At 39.7% G+C, this 27,483-nt stretch overlaps 3 protein-coding genes across 8 annotated transcripts; 2 read left to right on the top strand and 1 right to left on the bottom strand.

Moving 5' to 3' along the window:
• Positions 1-356: 356 nt before the first annotated feature.
• On the bottom strand, positions 357-6,633 carry LOC148420047 (transmembrane protein 150A). 2 transcript variants are annotated; one of them, XM_088421393.1, is made up of 8 exons: positions 6,401-6,633; positions 6,251-6,317; positions 5,294-5,341; positions 5,154-5,216; positions 5,004-5,071; positions 3,986-4,116; positions 2,871-3,048; positions 358-1,770 (listed from the first exon to the last, which is right to left on the bottom strand). In XM_088421393.1, the coding sequence occupies exons 2-8, from the start codon at positions 6,313-6,315 to the stop codon at positions 1,583-1,585; spliced, it is 741 nt and encodes a 246-aa protein (XP_088277519.1). In that variant the 5' UTR covers positions 6,316-6,317; positions 6,401-6,633; the 3' UTR covers positions 358-1,582. The 2 variants fall into 2 exon arrangements, with proteins under 2 accessions (XP_088277520.1, XP_088277519.1); XM_088421394.1 differs by lacking the exon at positions 6,401-6,633 and having other exon boundaries at positions 357-1,770; positions 6,251-6,338.
• On the top strand, positions 6,258-11,553 carry LOC148420046 (NFU1 iron-sulfur cluster scaffold homolog, mitochondrial). Of its 2 annotated transcripts, none has more exons than XM_088421392.1 (8): positions 6,258-6,362; positions 8,018-8,106; positions 8,194-8,329; positions 8,449-8,515; positions 9,550-9,661; positions 9,729-9,792; positions 10,396-10,570; positions 11,040-11,553. In XM_088421392.1, exons 1-8 carry the CDS (start codon positions 6,334-6,336, stop codon positions 11,106-11,108), a joined length of 741 nt encoding a protein of 246 aa, XP_088277518.1. In that variant the 5' UTR covers positions 6,258-6,333; the 3' UTR covers positions 11,109-11,553. The 2 variants fall into 2 exon arrangements, with proteins under 2 accessions (XP_088277518.1, XP_088277517.1); XM_088421391.1 differs by lacking the exon at positions 6,258-6,362 and adding an exon at positions 7,540-7,632.
• Positions 11,554-12,190: 637 nt separating this feature from the next.
• Positions 12,191-27,173, top strand: ccar1 (cell division cycle and apoptosis regulator 1). Of its 4 annotated transcripts, none has more exons than XM_088421896.1 (26): positions 12,191-12,221; positions 13,041-13,207; positions 14,114-14,295; positions 14,379-14,477; positions 15,141-15,173; positions 15,262-15,452; positions 16,024-16,150; positions 16,339-16,458; positions 17,109-17,298; positions 17,407-17,539; positions 18,290-18,445; positions 18,538-18,763; positions 19,150-19,263; positions 20,059-20,225; positions 20,859-21,069; positions 22,141-22,224; positions 22,709-22,897; positions 22,968-23,159; positions 23,862-24,101; positions 24,181-24,307; positions 24,501-24,583; positions 24,993-25,133; positions 25,211-25,331; positions 25,418-25,600; positions 25,840-26,045; positions 26,472-27,173. In XM_088421896.1, exons 2-26 carry the CDS (start codon positions 13,090-13,092, stop codon positions 26,544-26,546), a joined length of 3,708 nt encoding a protein of 1,235 aa, XP_088278022.1. In that variant the 5' UTR covers positions 12,191-12,221; positions 13,041-13,089; the 3' UTR covers positions 26,547-27,173. The 4 variants fall into 4 exon arrangements, with proteins under 4 accessions (XP_088278022.1, XP_088278021.1, XP_088278020.1 ...); XM_088421895.1 differs by having other exon boundaries at positions 24,990-25,133; XM_088421894.1 differs by having other exon boundaries at positions 17,395-17,539.
• Positions 27,174-27,483: the final 310 nt, after the last annotated feature.

Genomic DNA, 27,483 nt, shown 5'->3' with positions numbered 1-27,483 from the left:
AGTGAGCTGCTTGCCCGAAGCAAGCAAGAGAGACATTGCTGGAATGCACAAAACCCCATGACAAAAAAACTTCCCCCTCCCCTCCTTAATTTGCTCCTTAAATTTTTACAGATTGAAAACATTCAGGCTCCAGTATGACAGCTATTTCAACATCCCCAGGTACTTCCGTAGACATTACCGTTAAGCACACTCTGTAATGTCATAATTTCCACAGTGTGCATGTGAGACCGTTTCAAGCCGTCTGCCATTCAAATACAGGTCATATCCATGTCACATTTTTTTGGAAATGGGAACGGCCACTCAAAAAATGGGAATTGGATTTAAAAAAACAAAACACCGAATTGAGCATTGAGCCCAGCAGTGTGCTCCTAGCCTTAGAGACCTTGTCTTTAAAACTGCTGCAGAGACAATTTTTCAGAGCCACTTTTTATCGGAGACAAGATGGCACATTCTTAACACTATCATCTCTCGTGGAATTATGGAAAGCTGTTTATATGTCAAAAGCAAAACCTAGGCAGAGCTGCAGTGAGTTTTGGTGGGATGCACAGGAAAGCTTTAGCAAGGTGATGTGCAGTTAGTCCTGCTCGCGATGCCTTGAGATGTGAGTTAAATTAGTTCCATGACCATGTTTTCACTGAAAATTCATCACGAAGCATCTTTGCCCGTCGAAAAATAGAACGTTTGCCAAAAACAAAAGATTTGTCATGTGGAAAAAAGACACCCAGTAAGGTTTTGCCATAGTCTTCACCAATAGTTAAGTCTATGGTTTTACTTTCAAATATACATCAAGGACATACATAATTAAATAGAATGTAAACTTTTTGGACTGCAATTGCACATTGTGCAACACTTGATGGTCAGCTCCTGAGTAAGACACTGTAATTCATTTAGAAGTCATTGCTGAGGATAAAGAATATCACACATTGGGAGTATTGTTAGTCTAAACGTTGCTGCACCATTTGTGTTCCAATACTGGTTGCTGGAGGAGTTATAACAATCAAACCGTAGCAGTAGCTTGGTTAGCCTGTCTGTGTTTCCCATTGTATTAGCATTATGGTAGCAGACAAGTGAGCAGATGGCAGTAAACAGCTTGAATCTTTTTTTCTTTCCTCTTCAATTGTTCACTATTTGCCGAACTTCACTCAATTCAATGCGTATAGCTGAAATCTTTGCCAAGTCATATCATACTATCATTCATTCGACAGCTCAAATCTTGAAACCGGTGACTCCCAAAACCTCACTTCGCAACACTCTGTTTTGCGTGAATGAAGTCTTTCATAAAAATTTCCAGTACCTTACGATTACAAAAGCTGTTTGCTTTAAGCACATGAACATCAGCCAGGTTTGACAACACACCTTGACAAGTCGATGTCAGCATCCACCAAAATAGGCATGACCATTGTCCCAGCAATCCAGTGCTACAGGATTTTTTTTTTTTTTTTTCCAAACCGAAGGATTAAAGGCGTTAACGCAACATAGGCTGTCTTAACAATGAAAGCTCAGCCATTAATAAATATGGTTTAGTTCCAGCTACCCCTTCTTGGGCTGGACCTGGGCAGCCTCTTTGCAAGTCTTAAGTCTGTCAGGCCAACATGAAGGGTCTCTCCTCTTCGCGTTGGCTGTACAAATTGGATAACATGTAGGGGGAGAAGAAGCTGAATTCCACTATGTAGCTGAGCTCAAAAAGTTCCAGGTTGGCGCTCAGGATCCACTCGAAAACGGCCGAGAGGTGCACATAGTAGTAGTCGTGGTGGGCAAAGCAGAAAGCGTCTGAGAGGGAATTAGGGTTATGGATTATCAGGATTCAGGGAGAAAGCGGAATACAGTATCAATGGACACATTTTCTCTGATAGTGGACCACAGCTTCACATTTTGTGATTGTTTTTTTCTGTATCAAAACTATTTTAAATTTAAGAATTCAAAGTCAATATCTTAAACATAGACAGTTTCCCAGAAAAAAATTGTGTATATGTCAGAACATTTTTTGGATCCTAGCGAAAAATAAAATTTATTATTTATTTTGTAGAATTTTTTGTAGGGAAATTGTTTATAATTTAGTATAACTTGTAAGAAAATGTGCCATTTGTACTAAGTCATTTGTTTTTTAAATTTGAGAAGTTTTGTATGTTTCAGGAAAAGTCAGGTTTATAAAAGTGTCTAGAAAAGTTATTTTTTTTGGAAAATATGCAATCGGAACACCAGAGAGTCATACAAGGAAAAATACTTTTTTTGGGGAAAAAAAAGGGTTTTTTTGAAAATGAAAGTCATCGTTCTTAAGAGGCAAAGGTACTTTTAGATTTTTTTTTGGCAGGCGCATTTTTGCAAGTTGATTTTTTTTTGTGTACATTGATAAAGCTCTGTTTTTGAGAAAAACATTCTTGTTAGTAAAACGTTTTTTAGTTAATATTTTTTATAAATCCGAAAAATTTGATATTTTCTTTAAAAGTTATCCATTTTAAATGTATATGTATAATGCAAAAAGTTTAATTTCCAATTTGCCTTTTTTTTTTTTTAAAGACTTGTTAAACCATTGAGCAGCTAAAAACAAAACGACTGCAGTGAAATGTGACTCGGGCAGGTTGAGACAATACATGGCAGTGCTGTAGCCGGGCCCACTTTGTCAATAGGAGGACGTTATCTCAGATCAGAGTTGGCCAGGTCTCTCACATCCTGTTCCAACACCACTAAATGACTCGATTGCACAAATACAGCATGGCGCTTCTTCAAATTTTTACACAAAGTACCACCTCAAAAGTATACATTTAGTATTTTTGTGGGTCACTTTAACATTACACTGTACGAACAGTTAATTTTGTGATTTCGCAATCACTTCGACAATCGCAATAATAAACGATTTTAAAAAAGGATACAGCAAAGGGTGAGGATGGTTTGTTGCACCGTGGACACGACACGTAGCGGGTAGAGGAGGTTCTCGTATCCCGTCAGGTGACATCTATCGGTCAGTACGGTGAGCAGGACCGTGTAGCAGCAGATGCACATGAAGCTTATGCCGGCCCCCACGTGGTGGAGCAGGGTCAGGTACCCAGGCTGGGGAGCATGAGAACAAAATGTGTAGAATCCAAAACGAATGTTTTGTTTTAACCAGCGACTTTTGCTCATTTTTCTCGAACAGCAATACAGTCTCTGGGTCGATATGACCCGGAGATGTGTGCATTTATCCAAATGCGTCAAAAACTCTTTTTCCATTTTAAATCTACTCCCCAAAATAACAAAGGCAACACTTAATTTACACGTGTGTTACTTTTTTTTTTTCTTCCTTTGGTATAGTATTTGCATCCTGGGTCAATTTGACCCAAGGTAATGCCTTATTATTTAAAAGCTTCATAATTTTTTTTTTGTTGTTGTAACCCTGCTAACTAACAAACCTTGTCCCCCCTCCTCAGAAACTGCAACAATATTCTTGAGTAATTTTGACCCAGGTGGCTTATTTCTCAATTAATTGCAAAAAATTTAAATATAGTTACATTACATTCTAAAAGCATTGCATAGTGATGGCATTTTCGATGTATATTTTATACATTTTATACATCAAGCTAAAGAACTCCATTTAACTTTCATATGGGTCAGTTTGACCCAGCACGAAACCGGAGGACAAAAAGCAGAGTGAAAAATGACTGACCGGTCACAAACGCTACTGTAGGTCTGCCACTGCTATGTTTATTATGTTAATGCCGCTTAATAAATTGAGTATTGCATGACAGTGACATGAATAAACATGGAATGAATGACCAGTCAAGGAACAGCCTGCTATGTGTTGAATGAGGATTATTCTGGTCAAAAATCTTTGAACTGCATTTCCAGTCTGTCAACCGTGCACTTCCCTAATTTGTAAAACAAGCCTGGGTGCATAGTTTAGGAATGGCGTGTTATCCTAACACGTGTGAGGACCCCTAAACAGGTTTGTTTGCTGATTGTTTTTTTTTTTTTTTTTGCTAGCTAGCTAGGTATCTGTTCTACAACTTACGTTGCAATTTCCGGCAGCGAATGATCCCATGGAGGCCACCACGCCAAAGGCCAACGCAAACCTGCTCAGGGTGGCATGACTTGCGTTTTTTTCCATGATGTGGGCATGGTGGAAGATGCAGAAGAGGAAAACTTCAAAAATAGAAGGTCATATCAACACAGGTTTCTGTATTTTTGTTTTGTGTGTTTTTTTTTTTTAATATATACAGTGCATCTAGAAAGTACCAAATATGACAAAGGAAATATTTAATTGTGGTAATCAAAAAGGTATAATGTGCAGACCATCATTTGTCAGTTTAAAAAAATAGTGTATAATATGTGCACCGAATCTTGGCCACAAAATAGGCAAAACATGCACAACAAATCCTTATACTAAATTAGAAAGTGGTCAAGCACCACTTTGTACCCACAATATACTAATTAGTGGCTCCAAAATACTTAAATTTTGCAAGGTAAAATACAAAAAAAACATTGATTTGTGGCTACAAAGTAGCAATCACATTCACACAAAGTAATCATTTTGTGACAAGGATTAGGTATATTGTGTGTGCGATATAACAATTTTGTTGCCACAAAATCCTAATTAATGCCAAACTTGATGTGCATGCCAAACAATTTGTGCGCATTTGTGACCGCTTTAAAGCCATTTAAACGACGAATTGACAATATAGTATTAATGTGTCCATTAATACTGTATTTCCAACCTTACTTAAGGTATAACTTAAGGTATAACTTGTGTCGCAGGTTCCAATGTAGGCGTGCTTCTTTTGCATACCAATGAGTACATGTTGTACATGTCATTGGTTTGAAACATACACACTAGTGCTTTGTGCTTAGGTTTTACCTTTTTCAAGGACACAAATGATCTTTTTATCGCCATGTTAAGTTTTGAGGGAAAAAATGGAATTCATCTAGGAACAAGGTTGTACCATAAAAGGTGGACGAAATAAAATTGTAATTTCCAGATGCACTGTATTGTTTCCCAAGTCTTGCTTCAAGTCTTGAGTGAGTGAACTCACACAGAAAGGAGCCGGCATTGATGACCGCTGTGAAAAGTGAATTCTCCGGGGCGTAGGTCCCGCTTGTGCTGCACATTTGATTTTTGCATTAACTGTACTGTAATTATAAGTTCAATAATACAGTCCCTGATGATTTGGATAAATTCTTACCTTATGGTGGGTACCTTACAGCAGTTAGTAGTGTGATTGGCTGTACAGAAATTCTCCCCCCACCTTAGAAATTACAACATCGTCAAGAATTCTTATTATAATTGTACTGCTTTTCTTGTCATCAATGAGCTCAAACTCACCAGTCAGTGATCGAACACACGTGTTGGTTGGTGTAGGCCAAGCCATATCTGGAAATGGAGACCACACGCAATCCAAAAATAAAAGATTAAAACACAGAAAAAATAAAGAAAATGTGAATTAGAAAATGTAATTATAACTGCAAAAATTCCATTAAAAATAGTAACATTGAATTAAGCACTACAAAGTTACATTGAAATCCTTTACAAGAAGGTCATTAGAACAGGATGTAAACAAAGAAACATCAAATCAAACAAGTTCAAGTAAGCAAATAAGTAAAAATATAAAATTCAAAACTTTTTTTCTGTGATTCTCTGACTTTTTGCGAAGTGCCCCTCCTGTCTCTTGTTTATTCAGAGATCACACGTCATTCAAATGATACGAAATTTCAATGATGTAACCAGAGTTGTGCAATTTAGAAGAATATAATTTCAAAATGTCACAATTATGATTTAACAAGCAACAATGACTTTTTCTATGCACTTCTTAAGCGCTGACGCTAACCCTATCTAGACAGTAGCCCCACTGTAAAAGAATGAATAAATAAAGCACAACATACTGGTCAAAAGTTTGAGAACACCTTCAAATTCAAACCCTCTCTCACACATCTAAAAGCTATTGATTCTTGAAAACCATGAGTGGTTCCACATCATAAAGCTGACTAAAAAAATACCAAATTGCGCAATGGTGCCTCCTTTGAAAAATCTAAAACATAATATGAACTTTATTATATGATTTCTTCAGCGTTGCTGCGTAGTCTGAATGACATCATTATTCATTTACAATGTAAGGGTTGAATTTGAAAGCATTTCCAAACTTTTTATTGGTAACGTCCATAATTAAAGCATGATATACAGTAGTCTAACTGTTATGTTTCTTAAAATTATATTGATGAAACCCATCACAATTCCGCACGGTAACTATAAGGAAGAGGGAAAAAAAAAATCAAGGGTACTTACATAGCCCACGTTCCGATGAAGGATGTCAACGAGAGGGCCAAAGGAAAGAAAATCCACAGCCACATGTCTTGGAAAAGGATGGAATGATAACAAATAAAGTGTGCACTACTACGTAAGTCACTGTGCTCTTACTGCTAGCTTTATACCTACATGCTTCTTATCAAGTCCGAGATGTTGCAGTGTGTTCTCTTCACTTCACTTGGACTACAAGTTCGTCTCCACCCTGCCTACTAGTCACACCTCGCAAATGTGCTAGAACAAAGGCGACGTAGGACGTGGGCTGGAACACCAGTTTGTTCTTGAAGAATTGCAATCCCGGTTTCATTGTGTCTCAGATAACAATTATCTATACTTATTTTCATTGGTCATTCATTTGTGGGAATTCTAAATCATCCAGTTGCATTTTTCTTGTTTGTTGAGGATGTTTCACCGTCACTTCAAAAGGCTTTTACTCACAGAACAAGTCATATTTAAGTAAAAACTAATACTTCTTCTGACGGTTAACTTTCCCTAAAATGCCTCTGATCTAAGAAGCCACAGTTGACACAAACTCAAATATGATTACATAAAGGAGAACATGCTGGCGCACTTATTTTGGCTTGTGAACCTTCACAACATTTGGTCATACTGTGCGTACCACCTTATCCATATATACTTTCTCCCAAAGTAGAACATTACACAATTGATAATTAAAAAAAAAAAAAGTGTAATTACTTTTCTCCATTTAAAAATGTAATTCTCAAGCATCGTCACCTTTTTTACTTTAAACGGAACAAAGAAATACAATGTTGTTTGAAAATAAAGTATATTAACTAAAAATATAAATTGTAATAGAGAAACCAACTGCCTTTGTTATATATAAGTATAATATTTACCAAAAAACGGAAGCTCCTATAAATACCCCCCCCAAGCAGGCATAAAAAAGGTGTAGCTCAGCATTAACTTGCTCGAAGTCTTTTCACGCATTTTCAGCTTTTATCTGTAGAAACATTTCACTGAGATCATTTTAGAAGAAGGGCTTTTATGTGGGGCGTTAAAACAAAAACAAGGTTCTGTAAATAAAGCTTACACTTAATATATAAAACACAAATACATGAATGAATAAAACAAACCAATACACGGTGAAATCAAATCATGCATTTTTTATTATTTGTTTGAGAACCACTTGATAATAACAAAGTTAAAAACTTTTTCGGTTAATTTAATTATTTAATGCGCGAATCTGCCATGAGGAACACACTTATTTTGATGACGACCTGGGGTTATTAAATACAATATGACGTCATCATCCTCATTTTTTTCAAAACAGTTAAGATGGCGGCGCACACTAGATGGGCTCTGTGTACATTACTACGGACGGCACGAAATACCACTTTGATTCGGTTTGACGTTTCTACCATTACATTGTTTCATTTTTTGAGCATTGTGTGAGCCTGGCGGGATGAAGTGTCAAGTTAAACGCGTAGTTTACATGTCGTAACGAGTATAGCTAACTCATTAGCGTGCTTTTGCAAGGAAGCAGTTTTTCAATCGAAACATTCGTCTCCCCTTTGTGTCGATTACGTTCGACAATTTACTTGGTAATTGTGATAACAAGCATGTCTTCATAGAGTGTACCGCTGATATAGTTTTAAGTTTGAATTAGCTTCGCCCTGATTACATTTCAGAGGTTTGCACAAGCTAATTGCTAACTATGCGTTACTAAGTAAAGCAAACGGATTGACTCTTTTCCCTGCATAATAATGGACAAATTCCTATTGATTTAAGGTTTCCAGAGAGGACTGGAATTTCATACCACACCCTCTTTGAAAGGAGAGTCCCTTCTGAACCCACCTCTAGAATCACGCACGGCCCAAGTAAGCAGCTGTTTGGATCTCTTGACCACTGCCAGCCATTTTCTTCACCCAACTTGACCCTCGTCTTGCTCGATTTTTATATTGTAGTACGACAAGTTTCCATCCAGACTGAAGACACCCCTAACCCAAGAAGCTTGAAGTTTCTTCCAGATAAGCCAGTTTTAGGAAGCGGAACACTGGATTTTCCTTCTCAGAGCTCAGCCGAGTGTTCATCTTTAGCGAGGTTTGGATTGTTATTTTTTTTCCTTTTACTCTTATATTCTCCACTATTGTTCTGCCATTTTTAATTCTTCAAGCTTGATTGAGCACACAATAACATGTCAGCATCCGTATGTACTACAGAGACCTATTTGAAATCGAGGGAGTGAAAAGTGTGTTCTTTGGCCCAGATTTCATCACCGTCACTAAGGTAAGCAGTACGTCAGGTTTCCACGCACTTGGGTCATTGGAGTGGTGGGAGTGACCAGAATTACACGTTTTTCAAGACCCATGTAGTCTTTTTTAAACGTTTGTTTTGAGAGGGAAAAATGTCACACCACTGGGGAATTTTTGCAATGAGCAAGACAGCTCAGGTACATACATTTGTTAAAAAGAGGCTTTAGATGTTTAATGGCGTTGGAGTCAAACTACACTTAAACTAAGAAGGTTACACACTGCCACAAAACTTTTACTTTATCCCTATTTGCTTCCTGCTAATACAAAATGAGAAATGGGATAGATACACTTAGAAATAGCTTCATTGTCAAAGTATTAACCTCCGCAATTAGAACTAAATGATGACACAAAAAAATGTTAATGCCTCGCTGTTTGCAGAGGACAGGCACTGCATATAATGGGTGCCCACTGAAATCCATTGGAAATGTTTTTTTTTTTTTTTTTAATTGTTCAAAAACCTCAAATGAACAACCATGTTATGGGTGGTTACTGTAAACAATAATATGATAATACTCACTGGTATGTTTTTATCCCGCATAATGAACTGAAACTAATTATGGTTAAAAGGAATATTCCACTGATTGACTTGTATTACTTGCTTTTATTTTAAGCAGTGAAAAGATATGAATTAGACTTAATTAAAATAATTGCAACCCTCTTGTGCAATTAAGTTTTAGAAACACGTTTTGCCACTTTCTGTTGATTGAAAACATCGCCTGTGCTGAAGGCTCAAGTAATGGCCAATCCAACTTCAGCATGTGAATGTCACATGAGCAACACGAGGGTTGGTACTCAAGCTTTGAGCACAGGTGATGTCATTTTCAGTTGATAACAAGTTGAAAATTGTGTTTTAAAGGTCTTAACTGAACATCATAATTTATCAAATTACATTTTTTTTCACATTGTCTTTATTTTTATTTTTTTATTATATTTTGTTTATGAACCATACCCTATCGCAAAGCACAAATATACTGAGAACCTAAACAACCATGCTGTGTTCTCTAAAAGATGGACGAGGACTTGGAGTGGACGGATATCAAGCGCAATGCGTTGGAGGCCATGGCTAAATTTTTTGAGAGCGGTGACCCCATCACAACAGGAGACGTTCACCTAGAAAGCAGTGAGTATAGGATTAGCTGAGGCGATAGCTACGAAAATGAATCAAATGTGGACTTTGTTACATGTAGGTGTCTCCGAAGATGACGACGAAGTGGTACTGATGATAAAGGAGCTTCTTGACACCAGAATTAGGTAAAAACGAGAGTAATATTTAGGCTTGTGCTGTGGAACATATTAGCTAACATTCAAGTGTCTAATTTTTATCAAGCATTTTCCCTCATTGTAAATATTGAAAATTGAGTTAATTCATCCCAGGTGGGACAAAACCTTAAACTGTACAGATAATGTTATGATGTGTGTTACTGACATTGCTGTAATCTTAACAGTCGTCTAAAGAAATTCAAAATTCAAGAGATTTATTGTCATATGTATGATTGTACCACACGATGAACTTCTGAGTGTTGCACTTCCCCGAGCAGCACACTACATTCCACAATCGAGCAATAAATAGCAAAAAATAAATATCAATAAACAACAAACAAAGAATGGTGATAATAAAGTAATGCAGAATATCATGTTGAGCAAAATTTTAATGCACGAGGAGGAGGCAGATAAGTTGGTGAGGGATTTTTTGAGAATCCGGATGGCTTCTAGGAAGAAGCTGTTTGCCAGTCCTGGCCCTCAGGCTCCTGTAGCGTCTGCCTGATGCCAGCAGTTCAAACAGATCGTTTTGTGGGTGTGTCTTGTCATTGAGGCCTAATGACTAATGTCTCTCCATTCCTCTGATCCATGCAGACCGACAGTTCAAGAAGACGGCGGCGATGTGGTCTTCAAGGGCTTTGTGGATGGCACGGTTCAGCTGAAGCTGGTGGGCTCCTGCACGGGATGCCCTAGCTCCACGGTGACACTGAAGAATGGCATTCAGAACATGATGCAGTTCTACATACCTGAAGTCAAAGCAGTGGAGCAGGTGACTGTTAACTGACAGTACCGGGCAGAAGTTTGAAAATGCTCTCTAATTGTGTGTGTGTGTGTGTGCACGTGTGCTTGTTTTTTAAATGTGCTTTTGTAAATCAATATTTAGATCATCAACAGTATGAAAACATAATGATTGAGTTATTTGGTGAAGAAGTACGATCATAAAAATGAAGTGTTTTACCATTTACTGTATATTCCTAAAAGTTAGACCTTTTGCTAAGATAACAGTTTTTCCATCTCCGTCAAACATACTTTATGACCTGGGATGACTCTTAATCTGTAGCTGCGCGTTATTCAAGATTAATAGCTTCCATTTAATGAGCTTGTGTTTTGAGACCATATGAATTTAAAGGTGTTATCAATTTTTTGACTGGTACTGTAGACATCATAATGTTATACAATCAATTTGTTTGTAGAACAAGCATCATCGTAAACGTGACTGGTATTTTCTTCCCATGTAGGTGGAAGATGAAGTGGACGAAGTCAATGCAAAGGTTTTCTCAGATCTGGAACGAAAGTTACAAGAGTAATCAGAAAGTTGATTCGCAAATGTGCCAAGTGATCAGCTCCGCATCACAAAGAAGAAAAAGGACTTGTTGCTGTGCATTTGTGCCTGCTCTTTACTGTTAAAATAGTTTTCACGTTTCTTCAGAAATGTCAAGACATTAAGCGAAAGAAGCTAATGTGCTGTGAAAATATACTTTTTCAATACTGTGTCAAATTTTGTCAAGTTGCATTTGTGGCGGCTGCAAATGTCGTGCTTTATTTATTTTTCCTGTATAAATACTGTATTTTTGGAATGTTTTGCACAGTCTCATGGAGAATGTCAATGATGTAATTCCTGCTCTTTTAAACATATCTATTGGGAGACTGTGTTTAAGATGTGGAAGGAGGAAAATCCTAAGTAAAAAACACAGCTGTTTTGTAGTGTTTTGCTCTGTGCACTGCATCACAATAAAGTTCACAAAAACTGGACACTGACTCACAATGATGTTCATTGTAAAAGCTGTTTTTTTTTCCACACTTTTCAGCGTGATAAAGATTCATCAAAAAGTCATCATTACAAACAATGCAGTGAGACATTTAATCATTCAATAAAACCGTATTTGGTCATACATTATTTATCTTCTGCGCCGAGTCGAGTTATTTAGACTACTTATAATTACTGGATTTCAGCGGTTATTTTTTATAATTTGAAGACAGGTCTGCATGGAAAATCGTTATATTTGACATCCATTGAAATGTTATATTTCTTTTAAAAAAATGGATAAACCCCTAATACCCCCTCCCCTCAAAAAAAACAAAAACAAAAAAAAAACAGTTGGATAAATGTACGAATAAGTGCATCTGGGCTTGCCGAACCGCTTGGTTTATTATGCAGTATAGTACAGAGGTCCATGTAAACCATGCCTATACTGCCCCAAGTGGCCAAAACGGGCAGCGGCAGAATATTCCATTGATGCGAGGTAAGAAAACAAAAAGAAATATTTTATATTTTTTATTCAATTAAGTTACGAATGTATGTTTTCTTTTTTTACAATCAGAAAATTATAGAGTTATTTTACCGATTTATTTTGTTGTTGTTCGTTGCGCGCATGCGTCGTATTGGTCTGCTCTCCAACGGCCGTGTGCAGTGGGCAGCGGTAAGTCAACCTCTTTTGGTACTCATTGTAAAAAAAAGCCCAACTTAACCTCACAATTTGCTCTTGTTACTTTCCGCCTGATGTCAGAATGACGTGTTTTGCAACCAGGCTTTTTACCGTATGTTCGTTACTTGTGTTTAGCGTTAGTGACGACGAGTCAGCTGCTCTTGTCAGCAAAACATTCGCTTCGGCCTCCATAACAAATCCTGCACGAGGCTACTCTGACCATGAAGCTAATGCTAATTGTTTCCTCGTGGTCCGTGTAGTATTTATCTTAATAATATTGGTTCTGAACTCCAAACATAGTTGGAGCAAGGCATACCCCAGTCGTTCAACCGCGGTGATTTAAATGCGTATCAGAATTAACGATATTTAGTTGATATTTTTAAGCGTTAGCCTTCTGCCATTTGATAGTGGCTAAGTGTAGCCTGATAGCTTTCGGGATTTGCTATGTCAGCAGGTGCAATTTAAGTAAAAGTCTGGCTAATAGCAAGTGTAATGTGTCAAAATGGTAACATGCCAGCGAGTCGTGGAAAAGTAACGCTTATTAGCCGCTATTTGTTGTTAAATGGGAGAAACTATTAGTCTGAACGCGTTTCAAAGCAAGATTAAAGTAATTTACGTTCAGTTCTTTCTACGTATTTTGACAAATTAAAGGTAAAGATATCCGTATACTCACGTTGTAACTGTTGGTTTTTATCAGCTTGAAAATGCCCAGCTCACTATACCTCGATCAACGTGTGCTTTACTGCCTATACTTTACTAGTCCTTGATTACGTCATTTTCATTCATTGCTTTTTTGTTGAATGTATTTTTTAGGGATAAGCAATAAGCCACAAGTGGAGACGAGCTTTCATCCAAGTGAGTCATGGCCCAGTTTGGGGGACAAAAAAATCCGCCCTGGGCGACTCAGTTTGCCGCCCCCTCTGTGTCCCAGCCAGGCCACACGGGCCACACGGCCCAGTCGCTTGACATTAACTTGCACTGTGAGTATAACATAACACCCGCTAAAGTATGATGAAAATGGAATTCATTGTGAAAGTACAACATCAACAATACATTTAATTTAATCTCAAGTATGTTCTCTAAAGCTCAGGGTGCAAAAACCTGTGATTCATGGTATGTACAGTACAGGCCAAAAGTTTGGACACACCTTTTCATTGATTTGTTTTTTGAAATCACTATTTCCTTTGTTGAGTTTCACTGGAAGCCTCAAAATTAAAACTGAACGTGTGGAGTTATGTACGTAAAAATCTATGTATAAAAAGATGAAATAACTAACCCTTTTGTATATTCTTGTTTATTGAAAATAGCCACCTTAGCTCTCATTACTGCTTTGCACACTCTTGGCATTCCCTCATTGAGCTTCAAGAAAAAATTTTTCGGTAAAATTGATTTCTTTTCACTTGCGTTCTTATTCACATTGAGTTGCAAAATTTCTTCTTTATAAATGGAGCTGGGACCATTTTTTTTTCTTCTGAAATTCATCTGAAATCGCACTCAAAAAGTGATTTCGTTATCAAATTAAGTATAGACAAAACCTTAACCACACCTGAAAATGGCTAAATAGGTTTAGAATCCCTTTTTGAAAAAAAGAAAAAATCTATATCGTGTTTTGTGGTATTGTTGCTCACTCTTCCATGAAATAAACTGCAAACTTTCAATAAAAAATCCTCAAATTAGTAAGAAACTGTAGACACCACAATGATCTATACCATATACTGTAAAATAAGATTCACAAAAGTGCCATAGCAGTAGATTTTTTAGGCGTTGAGTGGTGAAAGCAAATGCCACAGTCACTGCTGAACAATCTGAAATATATGCCAAAAATACGACTTTGGTTTCATCTGAAGACCCTCATCAAGTATTCTTATGTTTCTGTCTTCCTGCAGCTCTAGGCGTGCAGCAGCCTTCCCTCCTGGGAGCCTCTCCCGCCGTTTACTCTCAGCAGCAGTCGGCCTTGGCCGCCGCCTCTCTCAGCAACCAGTCGGCCGCCAACTATCAGTTGTCTCAGCAAACGGCCGCCTTGCAGCAGCAGGCCGCCGCAGCCGCTGCTGCCGCTGCACTGCAGCAGGTCAGTCACGGCGCGAAAAGTGAGTAGCGGATGTGTAGAAACGGCACACTTGAGCCTTATCAGCTGGACGCGCGTTTCTGTAGTCGCAGATCAATTCGGCCCTTCAGCAGTATCAGCAGCAACAGCAGCAGCCACCCCCACAGCAACCGCCGCAGCAACCACTGTACAGTGTTCCTCATCAGGTGATATATGCTCTTTGCATCACATCGCAGGGATTATTTAATTAACAAGTACAAGTGCTGCGCTCTATTTCTTTAAGCCTAGGACCGTATACCCAAACACTCTAAAAGTAATTAACAATTGGCAACTCATTTTTTGAGTGGCCAAGTATGTGTCATTCTCTTTCATTTTCACAAAGAAGGAGCTGATAAAAGGCCTAGAATAATTTCATGTGTGGTCTTATTAATTTGGAATCCGTTGGGATCTTACTATAAGCTTCAGAGCCTGGCAGTGTCGATCAGTGAAGCGTGCCATCATTAAGTTGAAAAATCCAAACAACTCTCAGTGCTCTATTTTGTGTGTGTGTGTGTGTGTGTGTGTGTGTGTGTGTGAGTGCGCACACACACACGCATTTATTTATTTTCTGTAGCCACTTGTCCTCATTAGGGTTGCTGGCTTGCTGGTTTCTATCCCAGCTATATCCAGGCAATAGGCAAGGGACTTTTTGCTCTAGTCAACTAGTAATATACAATAACACAGTAGCCACAATTACAATAAATATTTGTTTAGAAAAACACTTCATTGTATGAAGATGTATTAAAGTGCTTTTCAAAGTACTTAATTGAATGTCAGCCAAGGACCCCTACTTTTAAATGTTAACTCCTTTTTTTTTTCTCCCCCCCAAGCTTCCACAGCCTCAACCAGCACTGCTATCACAGGTATGCAATAATCAGCATTGCAATGAAAATCCCCTCGAAAGGTAATTTGGTTAGAAATGTCTTAATACTTCTCCTTGCTATTCCTTAGCCACCAGTAGCTTTGCCCACGAGCTTGAGTCTATCCAATCCCCAGCAGACGGCCCAGATCACCGTGTCATATCCGACGCCACGCTCCAGCCACCAGCAGCAGCCGCAGAAACAGCGTGTCTTCACCGGCGTTGTCAACAAGCTGCACGACACATTCGGTTTTGTGGATGAAGATGTCTTCTTTCAGCTCAGGTGAATGAGAGCACAAGCAGCGCTCAGTTCTGCAGATACTGTAGCTAAGACTTCTTCAAATGCTTTCTCAACTCACAACCATCGCAGCAAACAGTGTGCTGTACTTGGAGCAAAAAATTGTCATACAGCAAAAACAATATATTAAATAACATGACAGTCGTAAACATCTCAAAACACTAAAACATTACTGTCCTATGCTGACGCAAAAGCCATAAAATAAAATGTTGTAAGGCAAGTTTTGAAGAGGAGTTTTGCCTAAAGTATAACGGGAGCGGGTTCCTAAGTGAGATACGGGCACCAGATCCTGCTCAATCAATAATAAATTCAAAAGCTGTAGATACAAAAACAGCACAGGCCCCTGAATTGAACCCTGTGGTTCATTGTATGGCAGTGGGTTAGAGCGAGACTGAGAGCAGCCAACGTTAAGATCAAAAAATGTTGTCAAATAGGATTTAAGTTGGATCTTCAGTCTTTCTTTATGTTGTTTGTCATGAATGTTCATTCAAAGCACAGAGAAACCCGCAAAATATTTTTTTCAACCAAATTTACATGCTTGTTTGTCATCATCTAGCGCTGTCAAAGGGAAAACACCGCAGGTGGGCGACAGGGTGCTGGTGGAGGCGGTGTACAACGCCAACCTGCCCTTCAAGTGGAACGCCCAACGCATCCAGACCTTACCTCAGCTCGCAAACCAGTCGGTGAGCGCATTTACAGTTTGAACGTGAACATGTACATTAAGGTGGTGAAATCCTTTGGTGCGCCTCCCTTTCAGTCTTAGGTCTGAACAATTTTCACTGAATGAGACTTCAACATGTTTTTATGCCCTATTTCCCCCCCGTCCTGTTTTTGCCACTGATTGACTGTTGTGTTCTCAATCCCTCCTCAGCATCAGCAACAGCCTCAGCCTTTACCTCAAGCTTCCCCACAGCTGGGCAGCCTTTACAATGAGCCCGGGATACAACTGCGCTACTCTGACTTGCACGCCGCAGCGGATGGCAGACAAAATGTAACCACATAGACCTTCAATCACACACTCTCTGTCCTTCTGCTTGCTTTATTATTTGGTTCCGTTTTTAACTTCAACCATAATCACAGCTCTCTTCTCAACAGTATTTGCTTTGGCAGTTTAACCCCCCATTTTTTTTGTAGCGCCTTACGCCTTATCATGGAACCTTGACTTTGCATGTTTTTGCTTAGGTGCTGTCTTAATCTAGATACCATACAATATATGTGTGCATTTAAATAACTTAAGTTTTCTTTCAGCTCTGTCTCGCGTTATTATGGTAGAAATGATTGCAGTAAGATGCAAGTAGTGCCTTTGTGCTGTGTGAAATAGAGGGCCTAACTTTTATGGTGATGTTTTAGCAAATGTGATTCCTTGGCTTCAGGTTCTCTGATTTCAGCACCATTATGTTTAAAATTTTAAAATGATGCCATTTCATTATTTTCAAGTATAACACTGTAAAAGAGACGGATTATGAAAACTCACAATCCTCATTGATTGGTAAAGCATTCTTCTAATTTTATCACAGTTTAAGGGGGGCATTTTAAGACGGTGAAATCAAACCCCTCAAGATGCAGAGTGACACAGACATTCATTCTTTGTTATTTTTAATTACATTTTTCATCTTCCCTTTTTCCCATTTTATTTTCTAGAGTCACCCACCACCTCCTAACATGATGAAAGCTCCCCCCATCCTTCAGTCGCTACCTCCTCCGACCACGTTCAGTGTCCCTCCCCCGGCTGCTCCTCCTTCTTTACTTCAGGCCCAGCTGTCTGCCGCCTCACTAGGCCCTCTGCTCCAAAACCCACCTCAGCCTCTGCTGCCACAGCCGCCTCCGAAAGGTAAAAGAGAGTTCACCAGTGTAGGCTCACCTCTGGATAAAAATGATTCATATTTGGGTGTGAAACAGCCAAAGCCAGTATGACATTGTTCTCTAGCTGTGTTTTCAGGGGGTCTTCTTCAGCCCCCGGTGAGACTCATGCCACAGCCTCAGCCTGTGAGACGGATCGAGCCTCCTCCGCGCTTCCCTCCTCGCAATGATCGCCCCCCTGAGCTCATCCTCCGCAGTAAAGAGGATCGCAGGTCATTGCGGTTTATCAAACTGTTGACCATTTTTACATGACGCCTCACGTTTTCTGGTGACAGAAGGCAGAGCTTCTCACCGAAAACAAACCCTTTTGTGTCATTTAATTTAGAATTTGAGAAAACATGAAAACTATATATTTTTGCCCACTTCACTAGACTTTGCGCAGATCTAATCAGATTGGCAGATATTTTGAATTTTATATAACGTTGGCGATTGGTTGGAATGTCACAGTTGCAAACACAGTAATTTATTCCAAGGATGTTCTGTGCCACCGTTAATCCAATCCTCAGTTTCTCATTATATGCTGTCAGTTATTTCCCCAACACACACACACACATACACACATATATATATATGCGTATATATATATATATATATATATATATATATATATATATATATATATATATATATATATATATATATATATATATATATGCGTATATTATGCATGTATGTGTGTTTTCACGATACATTGAATGTTTATCAGGTTTTTGGGGACAACCTATATCATGGGGTTCAACTGCACTATAAGTTATTTATATGCATGGCAGGTTTATTCATCTTCTGATTGGATATGTAATCACCCCTCACGCTGCAGAATTTTGATTACGTAAAGCCTGCTTTTACATTTCTCTACCAACTTTGGGGCCTATTGTTTCTAACATGTTCAAAAGGACCATCAAAAAGTTACTAGGGACACTTTTTTTTTTATGCTTTTTTTTTTTTTTTTTTTTCACCTTTAGCCGAGACAGAGAGCGAGATCGCAGGCGGTCGAGAGAGCGCTCGCCGGTGCGCAAACGCTCCAGAGAGCGCTCCCCAAGACGGGAGCGCTCGCCGCGACGTCCTCGCAGGGTGGTCCCTCGTTACACGGTTCAGTTTTCAAAGTTCAGTTTGGACACGTGAGTCGAACACTGCCGCACCAGATCAAAGATGGGAATTGGGCAATAGTGCGAAACGTGTGACATATTTTTGTTCCCCCCCACCGCAATAGTTCAAGCTGTGACATGATGGAGCTGAGGCGGCGCTATCAGAATCTGTATATCCCCAGTGACTTTTTTGGAGCAGCCTTCACATGGGTGGACGGCTTCCCTCTGACGCGGCCCTTTCAGTTCAGCAATGCATGTAACTTCCACATTTTGCACAAGGAAGTAGATCCTTTTGTCAAAAATACAGCTGTGCTGGATCCACCTGATGCCAACCACACGTACAGTGCCAAGGTAGGCTTCGTCACTGTTTCACAAACCCCTTTATCTGACTATTTTGAAATAATATGAATTGAAATGTAAATAATACGGAGTGTTTTAATTATGCACGTATAATTAAAACACTCCGTGTTGTGCAGTATTTCATTTAATTCAATGCAAAGGTAGAAATAAAAAATTTGAAGCGACAATTATAATCACAAGGAAAATACTTTTCTGATGCCTGATACTACCAAATTCCTAAACAAAAAAGAATACATCTGGATTGTTCGTCATCACTTCACTTGAGATTGTTATATTTTGGAGTTTCCTTAGCTGTAATTTAAATATATATATATTTTTTAATTTATTGTTTGGCGACAGTATTATGATTGTGACTTTTTTTTAAATCTTTTCTGTAGGTGATGCTGCTCGCTAACCCTAGTTTAGAGGAGTTATATCACAAGTCATGTGCCCTTGCAGAAGATTCCCAGGAGGTCAGAGACTCCTTCCAGCATCCTGCCAGACTCATCAAGGTACCTGTCGCTCTTCACTGCAGATTGACATCATCTTACCTCAAGACTTCAAATCAGGGATGTGTCTATCAATTATTTTAATACATTAATGACATTTTTAAATTAACCCGATTTTTTTTTTTTTTTTTTTAACAATTTAATTTTCACTCACATTTTCACAAATTGACTGCTGTTTTTTTTTTTTTTTTTTTTTTTTTTTTCCCCCAATTGCTGTTTTGGGCCATAGGAAATAGATTAAAATATTGACTTTTCCAAAGTAAAAGCAAATATTTGTAACGTTCTTAAATAACGGATTTTGTTTAAACACAATGACCAGTCTACTGTCTAAATCAGAAAATGCTTGTTCTTTTGACACTTAAATGAGGATTTAGGCATTTTTAAGTTTATCAACAATTAGTCTGTCAAAAATAATCAAATTACAACCATCAAATAAGTTGATTACAAAAACGAAAGTTGAAGCCTGACTCAAAGATTTGCCGTAGATAATTTTTTAATAGACGATGAAGGTACTGCGAACTTGGGTACCATCCTGTGTAGAAATAAGATGGTATGGCAAACAGACCGGAGGAAAAAGCGGTTAAATAAAATTTTGGGATGATTTCACACTTGAACAAAGAGGATAACCTGCGCTGTCTTTTGCAAAACTGAACTAACGTACCGCATGAGCACAGCCAGTCAGGGGAACGGTAGGATAAGATTGTTGATCTGATGCCATTCTATCTGTTATCACTCTTCTCTATCTAACCTTTATTCTTCGGCTTTCCTCTGTGCCCTCGCTACCTTCTTCACATTCAGTTTTTAGTGGGAATGAGAGGCAAAGACGAGGCCATGGCCATCGGTGGCCACTGGTCTCCATCTTTGGACGGAGCCGAGCCAGAGAAGGATCCCTCAGTCCTGATAAAGACAGCCATACGCTGTTGCAAGGCACTCACAGGCATAGATCTTAGTCTGTGCACTCAGTGGTAAGAGCTCTCCTTCTCATTCGTCAGTATGATCTGAATATGTTTCGTGTTGTTAATTTATTACCACTTATTTACTATCATTTATAGAATTTCCATTTTGTTTGTTGTCGTCTCGGCTCTCTTTCTGTCACTCTGAATTGACACACACATTTCAGCGTGATAACAAACCAAACACTCGGGACTGTAGCTGGGAGCAGTAGCCCGGACCAGACGACACAGCTGCCACTTTTGTTTTATTCTTGTGTTCCTCTATTCTCCTTGTTTTAAATATTACATATTTATTGAACTGGCTTTCACATTCTTTTCTTGTTTGCACATTCAAATGTATCCCAGGTTAAAAGCGGAGCTCTGTAATGTGGGGTGGGAGGGCTACATGGGCTGTGATATCATGTGATGTTTGTCAACCTTCTCAAACTGGCTCCCGTCACCTTGACAACCGTTGGAAAGCAGCAGATCGGGCCCGTCTGTGTTTGTATGTGAGGGAGGGGGTCACTGTAAAAACTCAAAAGGTCATTCGGTGAAGGAAGTGAAGGCAGGGATAGCTAAAGAAGGTTAGCCCTAGCCAGGCTAGCCCGTTGTGCTTTTCCCTGACCAGAATGTTTCTTTCCAATGCACCCTCTTCCTTTGCGACAGGTATCGTTTTGCAGAGATTCGCTATCACCGGCCAGAGGAGACACACAAGGGGCGGACAGTCCCCGCTCATGTGGAGACAGTGGTTTTGTTTCTTCCGGATGTTTGGCATTGTCTTCCTACCCGCTCAGAGTGGGAGGCGCTGTCGCGGCGACTCCGGGAGCAGCTGGCTGAGAAGCTGTCGGCCGAGCGAAAGGAGGCGGATGGAGAACAGGCACTGAACCCGCTAATCCCTCTCTTCTCATTTCCGCTTCTCACAGGAAGGCACAGGAATTTACAAAAAAATAAGACACACACACCTCACGCCACATGCCCAAAACACTGACACAGTTTACTACTCCAGCCAACCTCACCTAGTTGTCCTCTGTGTACCCCTCCACCTATCCCCTTCCTCTTCTCCTCCATCCCACCATCAGCACTCAGCACCTTCCCCCACATCCAGCAGACACACACAGTGGCAGCAGTGAGACTAGCTTGTGTTTGTTTGTGTACGCTCCCCTTTGCAACTGGTAAAACAGCTTCCAGCTAATTTTCAGCTAATCTGGGTCCAATCCTTTGAATTTCTTTCTGCAGTTGCCTGATAATTCCAAACATTCTCTTCTTAATTTGAGGTGATTTCAACCAGTGGTAATTTGTTTGTTAAATGCTGGCATGCGGAACTGGATTGCTGCTGGAATCTGTGGAGTCAGTTGCATGTCGACAATGTGTTTTTTTTTGTAGCAATGTCTTATTTTCTTATGATTTCTCACACCAAATTGATTGGGATACGAGAGCCTTCCCCCAAGTCAAGTGTTCCTTGTCTGTGCTTCTTGTTGGCTTCTACGTTTTCTTATTTGGACAACATGTAGATTTTTAACGCTTCCAGTGCAGATGAATGAACATGTAGTTCCTTAAATCCCCCACAATTGGCAAAGCTGGTAGTTGTTAGGGTCACCCTCAACCCATTTTTTTTTGGTTATTTATTTATTTATTTATTTATTTTACTTGTTTGTGTTCCACAGATTGATTGTTTTGGCAGCTGGTTGCTAAAGAGCTAGGGAGCTTTCCTGTGTACCCCTCAGTAGCAGTGGATTAAAGCACAGTTGAGCTCACTAGAATGAGACCTTTTTAAAAATTTGTTTTGTTCTTTTTGTTTGTTTGTTTGTTTGTTTTTTGAGGAAACATTTGTGATCTTGCACGGATCACCTTGAAAGATTGCGAGGATCAAAAGCAACATGCTGACTTTGTCCTGTCCCCCCTCTTTTTTTTTCATACTCTCTTTCTGACTCGATGACTTTCTCTCAAGGAGGAAGAGGATAAGGATGGTGATGAATCCAAGGATGTCTGCACCCCTACTCACTGGACCAAACTTGATCCGAAATCAATGAAGGTAACGTTTAAGCACACTTGGTGTCAATCATTTTGGTCCATAACCCTATTGCAGTAATGCACGGGTGTTTTTCTTTTCAATTTTAGCATGTCAGTAATAGATATTAGAATCCGTTTTAACGGGTTTTAAAATACCGCTATGTTCGCCGCCATACTAGTGGACAGAAGCTGTGGACAGAGTACATAAAATATTTGAGGTCATCGTTGGCTAATTTTAATTTGCAAGCTACACTCTGTGTCAGACCTCCAGCTGGACTGTGGTCTAACTCAATTTGAGCTTTGCTACATTGAACTCCAGGCCCACCTCATTCAGCATTCTTGTTTTTGTGACTGCTGTGACAGATGGACTGGTACATTGCCTCCTTGATATTTTCTACTGAGGTTTCTTGCTTCATGGCGCCAACAAATGAGCATAAGCATGTTTGTGGTGCAAATTTTGATAGCACTGTGTAAATCATGGTTTCGCATTCCCAACTGCGATGTAGGTGAATGACCTGCGCAAGGAGCTCGACTGCCGCGCTCTGAGCTCCAAGGGCTTAAAGTCACAGCTGATTGCCCGACTCACCAAGCAGCTGAAGGTGGAGGAGCAGCTGGAAGAGTCCAAGGAACCTGAGAAGCCTGAAATCAAACCTCCAGAGGAGGAAGAACTGTGCCGCACCGAGGAGGACAAAGAGGTGCATGAGGCTTTTCGTCGCTAACAATATGAAGTTTGAGATGATTGAGACACTATCTCATCTTTGCCAGGAGGAGGAAAGGAAGAAGCTAGAGGAGCTAGAGCGCCAACGCCGGGAAAGACGCTACATTCTCCCTGATGAGCCCACCATTCTCGTTCACCCTAATTGGGCAGCCAAGAACGGCAAGTTTGACTGCAGTGTGATGTCTCTCAGCGTACTGTTGGACTACAGGCTGGAGGACAATAAGGAGACCTCTTTTGAGGTGAGAACTATCGAGACACCATGTTTGCCTATGGTTGAACATGTAACTGCTTGCAGAACTCATTGAACCATATGTTCTAAGTTAAATAGACTCTCAAGTTAAATATTTCTTCTTGGCATACGGAGGAAGCGTGACGAGAAAAGGTTAGATCTAAAGGGCTGTATCAAGGAAATACAAATTTGGAAACTTCAACCATGTTGTAAAGTTAATTTCTCACGATAAACACTCCCAAAGTGTTATATTTCCCTCTTTGATGTATTTCCCCAAAAATCCTTCCTTATTCTGCGCTATCAGACGAAAGGACCTCCACTGTCGCCTCTACTTGTTACGTCACACGTAGAAGGAAGGCCCTTTGTAGTGCCTCCAAAACGCCCGTGCAAGAGTAAATACATGCCCGCATTATTCGAGATCATCACTTTTTTTTTTTTTTTTACTTATGGTTTCATTCGGGTGTTGGGGGGGAGATATTTGCACCAAGTTGGCCAAGTAAACATGTTTGATTATTAGTAACAAAGTTTTACTGGAGAAAAATGTTCAAGTGGCAAAAATATGTGTTTGTGAGAACACGGCCGAACTATCTAGTACATAATTCACCCACAGAACTGTTGTTATGAGTAATGGTTTTTCGAGTCCATCGATTTGATCAGACAGTAAAATGCCTGTTTTTGGTCCATTCATTCACTCCGCCATCTTGTCCTGCAGGTTTCCCTCTTCGCCGAGCTGTTCAACGAGATGCTGCAGAGAGATTTCGGTTACCGCATATATAAAGCCCTTGCTGCTATCCCTGCCAAGGAAGAAAAGAAGGAAAAGGAGAAGAAGGCAAAAAAAGAGGCAGAGAAAAGGGAGCCGGAAAAGCGGGAAATAAAGAAGGAGAAAGACGAAGACAGTGACGAGCCAGCAGCAAAGAAATCGAGAGAGGAAGATGAGGTTGAGAGGAGGAAGGTGAGCAGCACAATACCTGCCACTTTCATGAGGGCTTATTTGTTTTCATGACATGTTTTTTATTTGCCCACGTAAATAGAGTGATGACAAGGTTGTGAAGAAGGAAGAGTCACGTGACGAGGACGACAACGAAGATGATGGCAGCACAGCCAACGCAGACGAGTATGACCCCATGGAGGCTGAAGATGAAGATGATGACGATGATGGTAATGCTCTTTTTGTTTGTCAATTTTGAAATCTCGTTAATTACAATGGTGGCCAATGATGAGAAATCATGCACCACTCTGAAACGCTGATAGATCCAGTTCCACTTTCTCTGAGGCTGTTTGTGTTGACCTTTTAAATTCAAACATCATGGGAAATATGTTCACTTTGACACTTTAAATTTTGGGCTTTTAGACAAGGATGATGATGATGAGAGAGAGAGAAGAGACCGCAAAGATGATCGCAAATCTCCAAAAGACAAGAATTTAAAAGACAAGGTAAGCTGTTTCAGTTGAACTGTTGGAGACAGATGTAAAAGTTGCTCAATTTGAAACTTGGTTTGACTGCATTTTACATAGTTTGTCACATTTAAGCAGTCTTTGTCAAATAGGAGGGCTGGGGGCGATGCAGGGAAAAGACTTTGTTTTTGCCATGTGAAGTGTAATCGCTATAAACTAAGGGTTGGATAAAAATGTTACAGTTCTAGGTATACTTAGACAATTTGTAGAGGATCTTTATAGTCAGTATATCTTTATAGTCAGTGTGGCAAGTGTGTGTGTGTGTGTGTGTGTGGGGGGGGGTCTCTTTCTTAGGGGTGACTTTGCAAAATATAATTGAGAAGCATGGCCATAAAGTTACATTGCCTTTGCCATAAAAGTACAATATGGTGTTTTGTTTTCCCAGCAGGACAAGAACCAGATGGTCACGCACAACAAGGAACTGCTGATGGCATTTGTTTACTTTGACCAAAGTCACTGGGGCTACCTGCTGGAGAAAGACTTGGAGGAAATCTTGTACACGCTTGGGTTGCACCTTTCACGTGCTCAGGTCAGCAAAAAAGTAAAACATCTCATTCGGGTCACTGCAAGCACTCAATTCCTAATGGTTCATTTTGTCTATTTTAGATAAAGAAGCTGCTGAACAAACCGGTAGTACGAGAGTCGTGTTATTACCGCAAACTAACAGACAGGCCCAAGGATGAGCACGATTTGTCCCCCACTGAACCACAAACGGAAAATCTCTTAGGTAAGGCCACGTTTGACGCTGACTGCACAAAAGTTAGTTTATAAAAAACAAGAAAAGAAAAGTTAATTGTGTTTTCTTCATGTCAGGCAACAGAGATCTACTTCCCGCTCCGAAGCAGTGTGCTCGATCAGAAAGCAGCGAGTCTGGTAATTTGATTGTGTACAATGGCGCCATGGTGGATGTTGGCAGCTTGATGCAGAAGCTGGAGAAGAGTGAAAAGGCACGAGAGGAGATCGAGCACAAGCTCATGGTGCAGGATGCTAAGATGGGTAAATATTTAAGCTTCAGCTCCACCTGTTTGAATGGCTATTAATGATTTCTGTGATAGGTGATTTTTTTTTTTTTTTTTTACAATTTTTTAAACATCTTATAGCTGTTTTTAATTCAGTAGAGCAAAAGCATTTTCAGAGGTAGGCAGATACCCAAACATTTACTTGTGTCCTCCCCCCACACTTGATGGGTGGCTGCCACTTCAGCTGCCATCAAAAATGTCATGTTTTTATGTCAGAGGAAGACGCTAAGGTGAAAGCCCAACTGGAACAAGACAACAGGGCCTTGTCAAAGGATCTGGATGAGACTCGAAGCACCCTGAAGCAAACGGAAAATGCGCTGAAGGATGCTGAGGAGCAGAAGAGCGTCTACCACCAGCAGTTCACAAAGACCTGCAAGACTCTGACAGACATGGTCAAAGGGCTCACGGCAGTGATGACAAAGGTAATCACTTCCGCATAAAGTACTTGAAAGCACAAGTTGCCTCCGAACAAAACTGGATGAAGTACAGTAGTGATTGAGTAAAAATGTTACATTTGCTGACCTTTGTGAAAGACGATTTTCTGACCATGTAATTTATGAACCAAAGTATTTGGAATTTTATTCGATTTTTGTTTATTATAATTATATATTCGGATTGACAATAACTAGCACACATGAACTTTGTCACCACGTTAATTGATTGCCTAATAAGCTCACAACTAAAAGGTTTGAATTCTTGGGAAAAATAGTATTTAACTCTTAGATTAATTGTTGGAGAGGGGCACTTCATTCACTGTGCAAAAAAAATGCTTGACATGTACCACTGGATTTGAATTTTGTTTCCCCCCCCCAAACCTTGAGTTGCATTGAAAATGTTTTTCCCCACAGGATCAAGATGGAAATGACCAGGAGGAAAATGTTCCACTTCAAATGAACGGCGCCGAAGAACAAGCCACCTCTTAAATGAGCAATGGCCAACCTGCTGCCTGCGGGCCATATAAGTGGCCCTCCATGCAATGCTAAAAACAAATAAAACCTCAGAGGAACTAATGGGGAAAGACCCAAAAACTTTAAACCCAAGAATATGTTTGTGCTGACATGAAAATGACCCCCACCCACACTTTTTTTTTTTTTTTGCATGCCCCTTTGTGTGGGGAAAACGTTCTCTACTGCTGTCATAACAACTGACTTAAAACACTCGTTGTCTTCACTTGTAAATATTCACTAAAGCTATTTTAATTGTTCTGGACCTCGTCTCAAATCGCATTTTGGGTTTAGTCATTAATTTTTTTATTGACCTGTGTACATATTTAATTTTTACAATGCTTCGTCGAGTGCTCGCTTTCTAACGTTTTTTTTCCCCACATCTCTTGTGCCAGTTTGTGTCATAGTTTTGCAAAGAAGAAATATAGGTTGTTTTTTTTTTTTTTTTAATAAGCATTGCCGATGGTATGTGCAAAAGAATTTCTAATTATCTGTATTTAAATGACGACAACTTTGGATTTCACGAGGGTCAGCTAACTTGTCTTGTAAATAGAACCCTATCCACTGTTTAAAATTGTGTAATAAACACAAGGGTTTTTTTTTGTATCTATTTGCACTGATTTGATCATTTGAAGTGTTTTTGGCCCAACTCACTGATGCCTATACATCCATCTACCACTGGAAAGTCACTGTGCCCATGCTTGAAAGGGGGACAAACATTTGGTTTCAGACTAGAGGATGCAGTAGTGGAAGCTATTGATTCTCTGGCAATTTTTACTACAATTTAACTTGACTTAGCATTCGACGTATTCTAGTTGTAGTGCCACTTCTCGCCGGCAGAGGGAGGCAGTCGCTAAAGTTGTGACATGCTTGTGTTCGTTTTCTAACATTTTATTTGAAGCTCTGTTGACAGGTG

Source organism: Hippichthys cyanospilos, chromosome 8 (genome assembly GCF_059441005.1).
Source record: "Hippichthys cyanospilos isolate Australia breed blue-spotted pipefish chromosome 8, RoL_Hcya_1.0, whole genome shotgun sequence".
NCBI lineage: Eukaryota > Metazoa > Chordata > Actinopteri > Syngnathiformes > Syngnathidae > Hippichthys > Hippichthys cyanospilos.
Note: the sequence above shows the minus strand (reverse complement) of the source record. Positions and strands in the feature narration are given on the sequence as shown.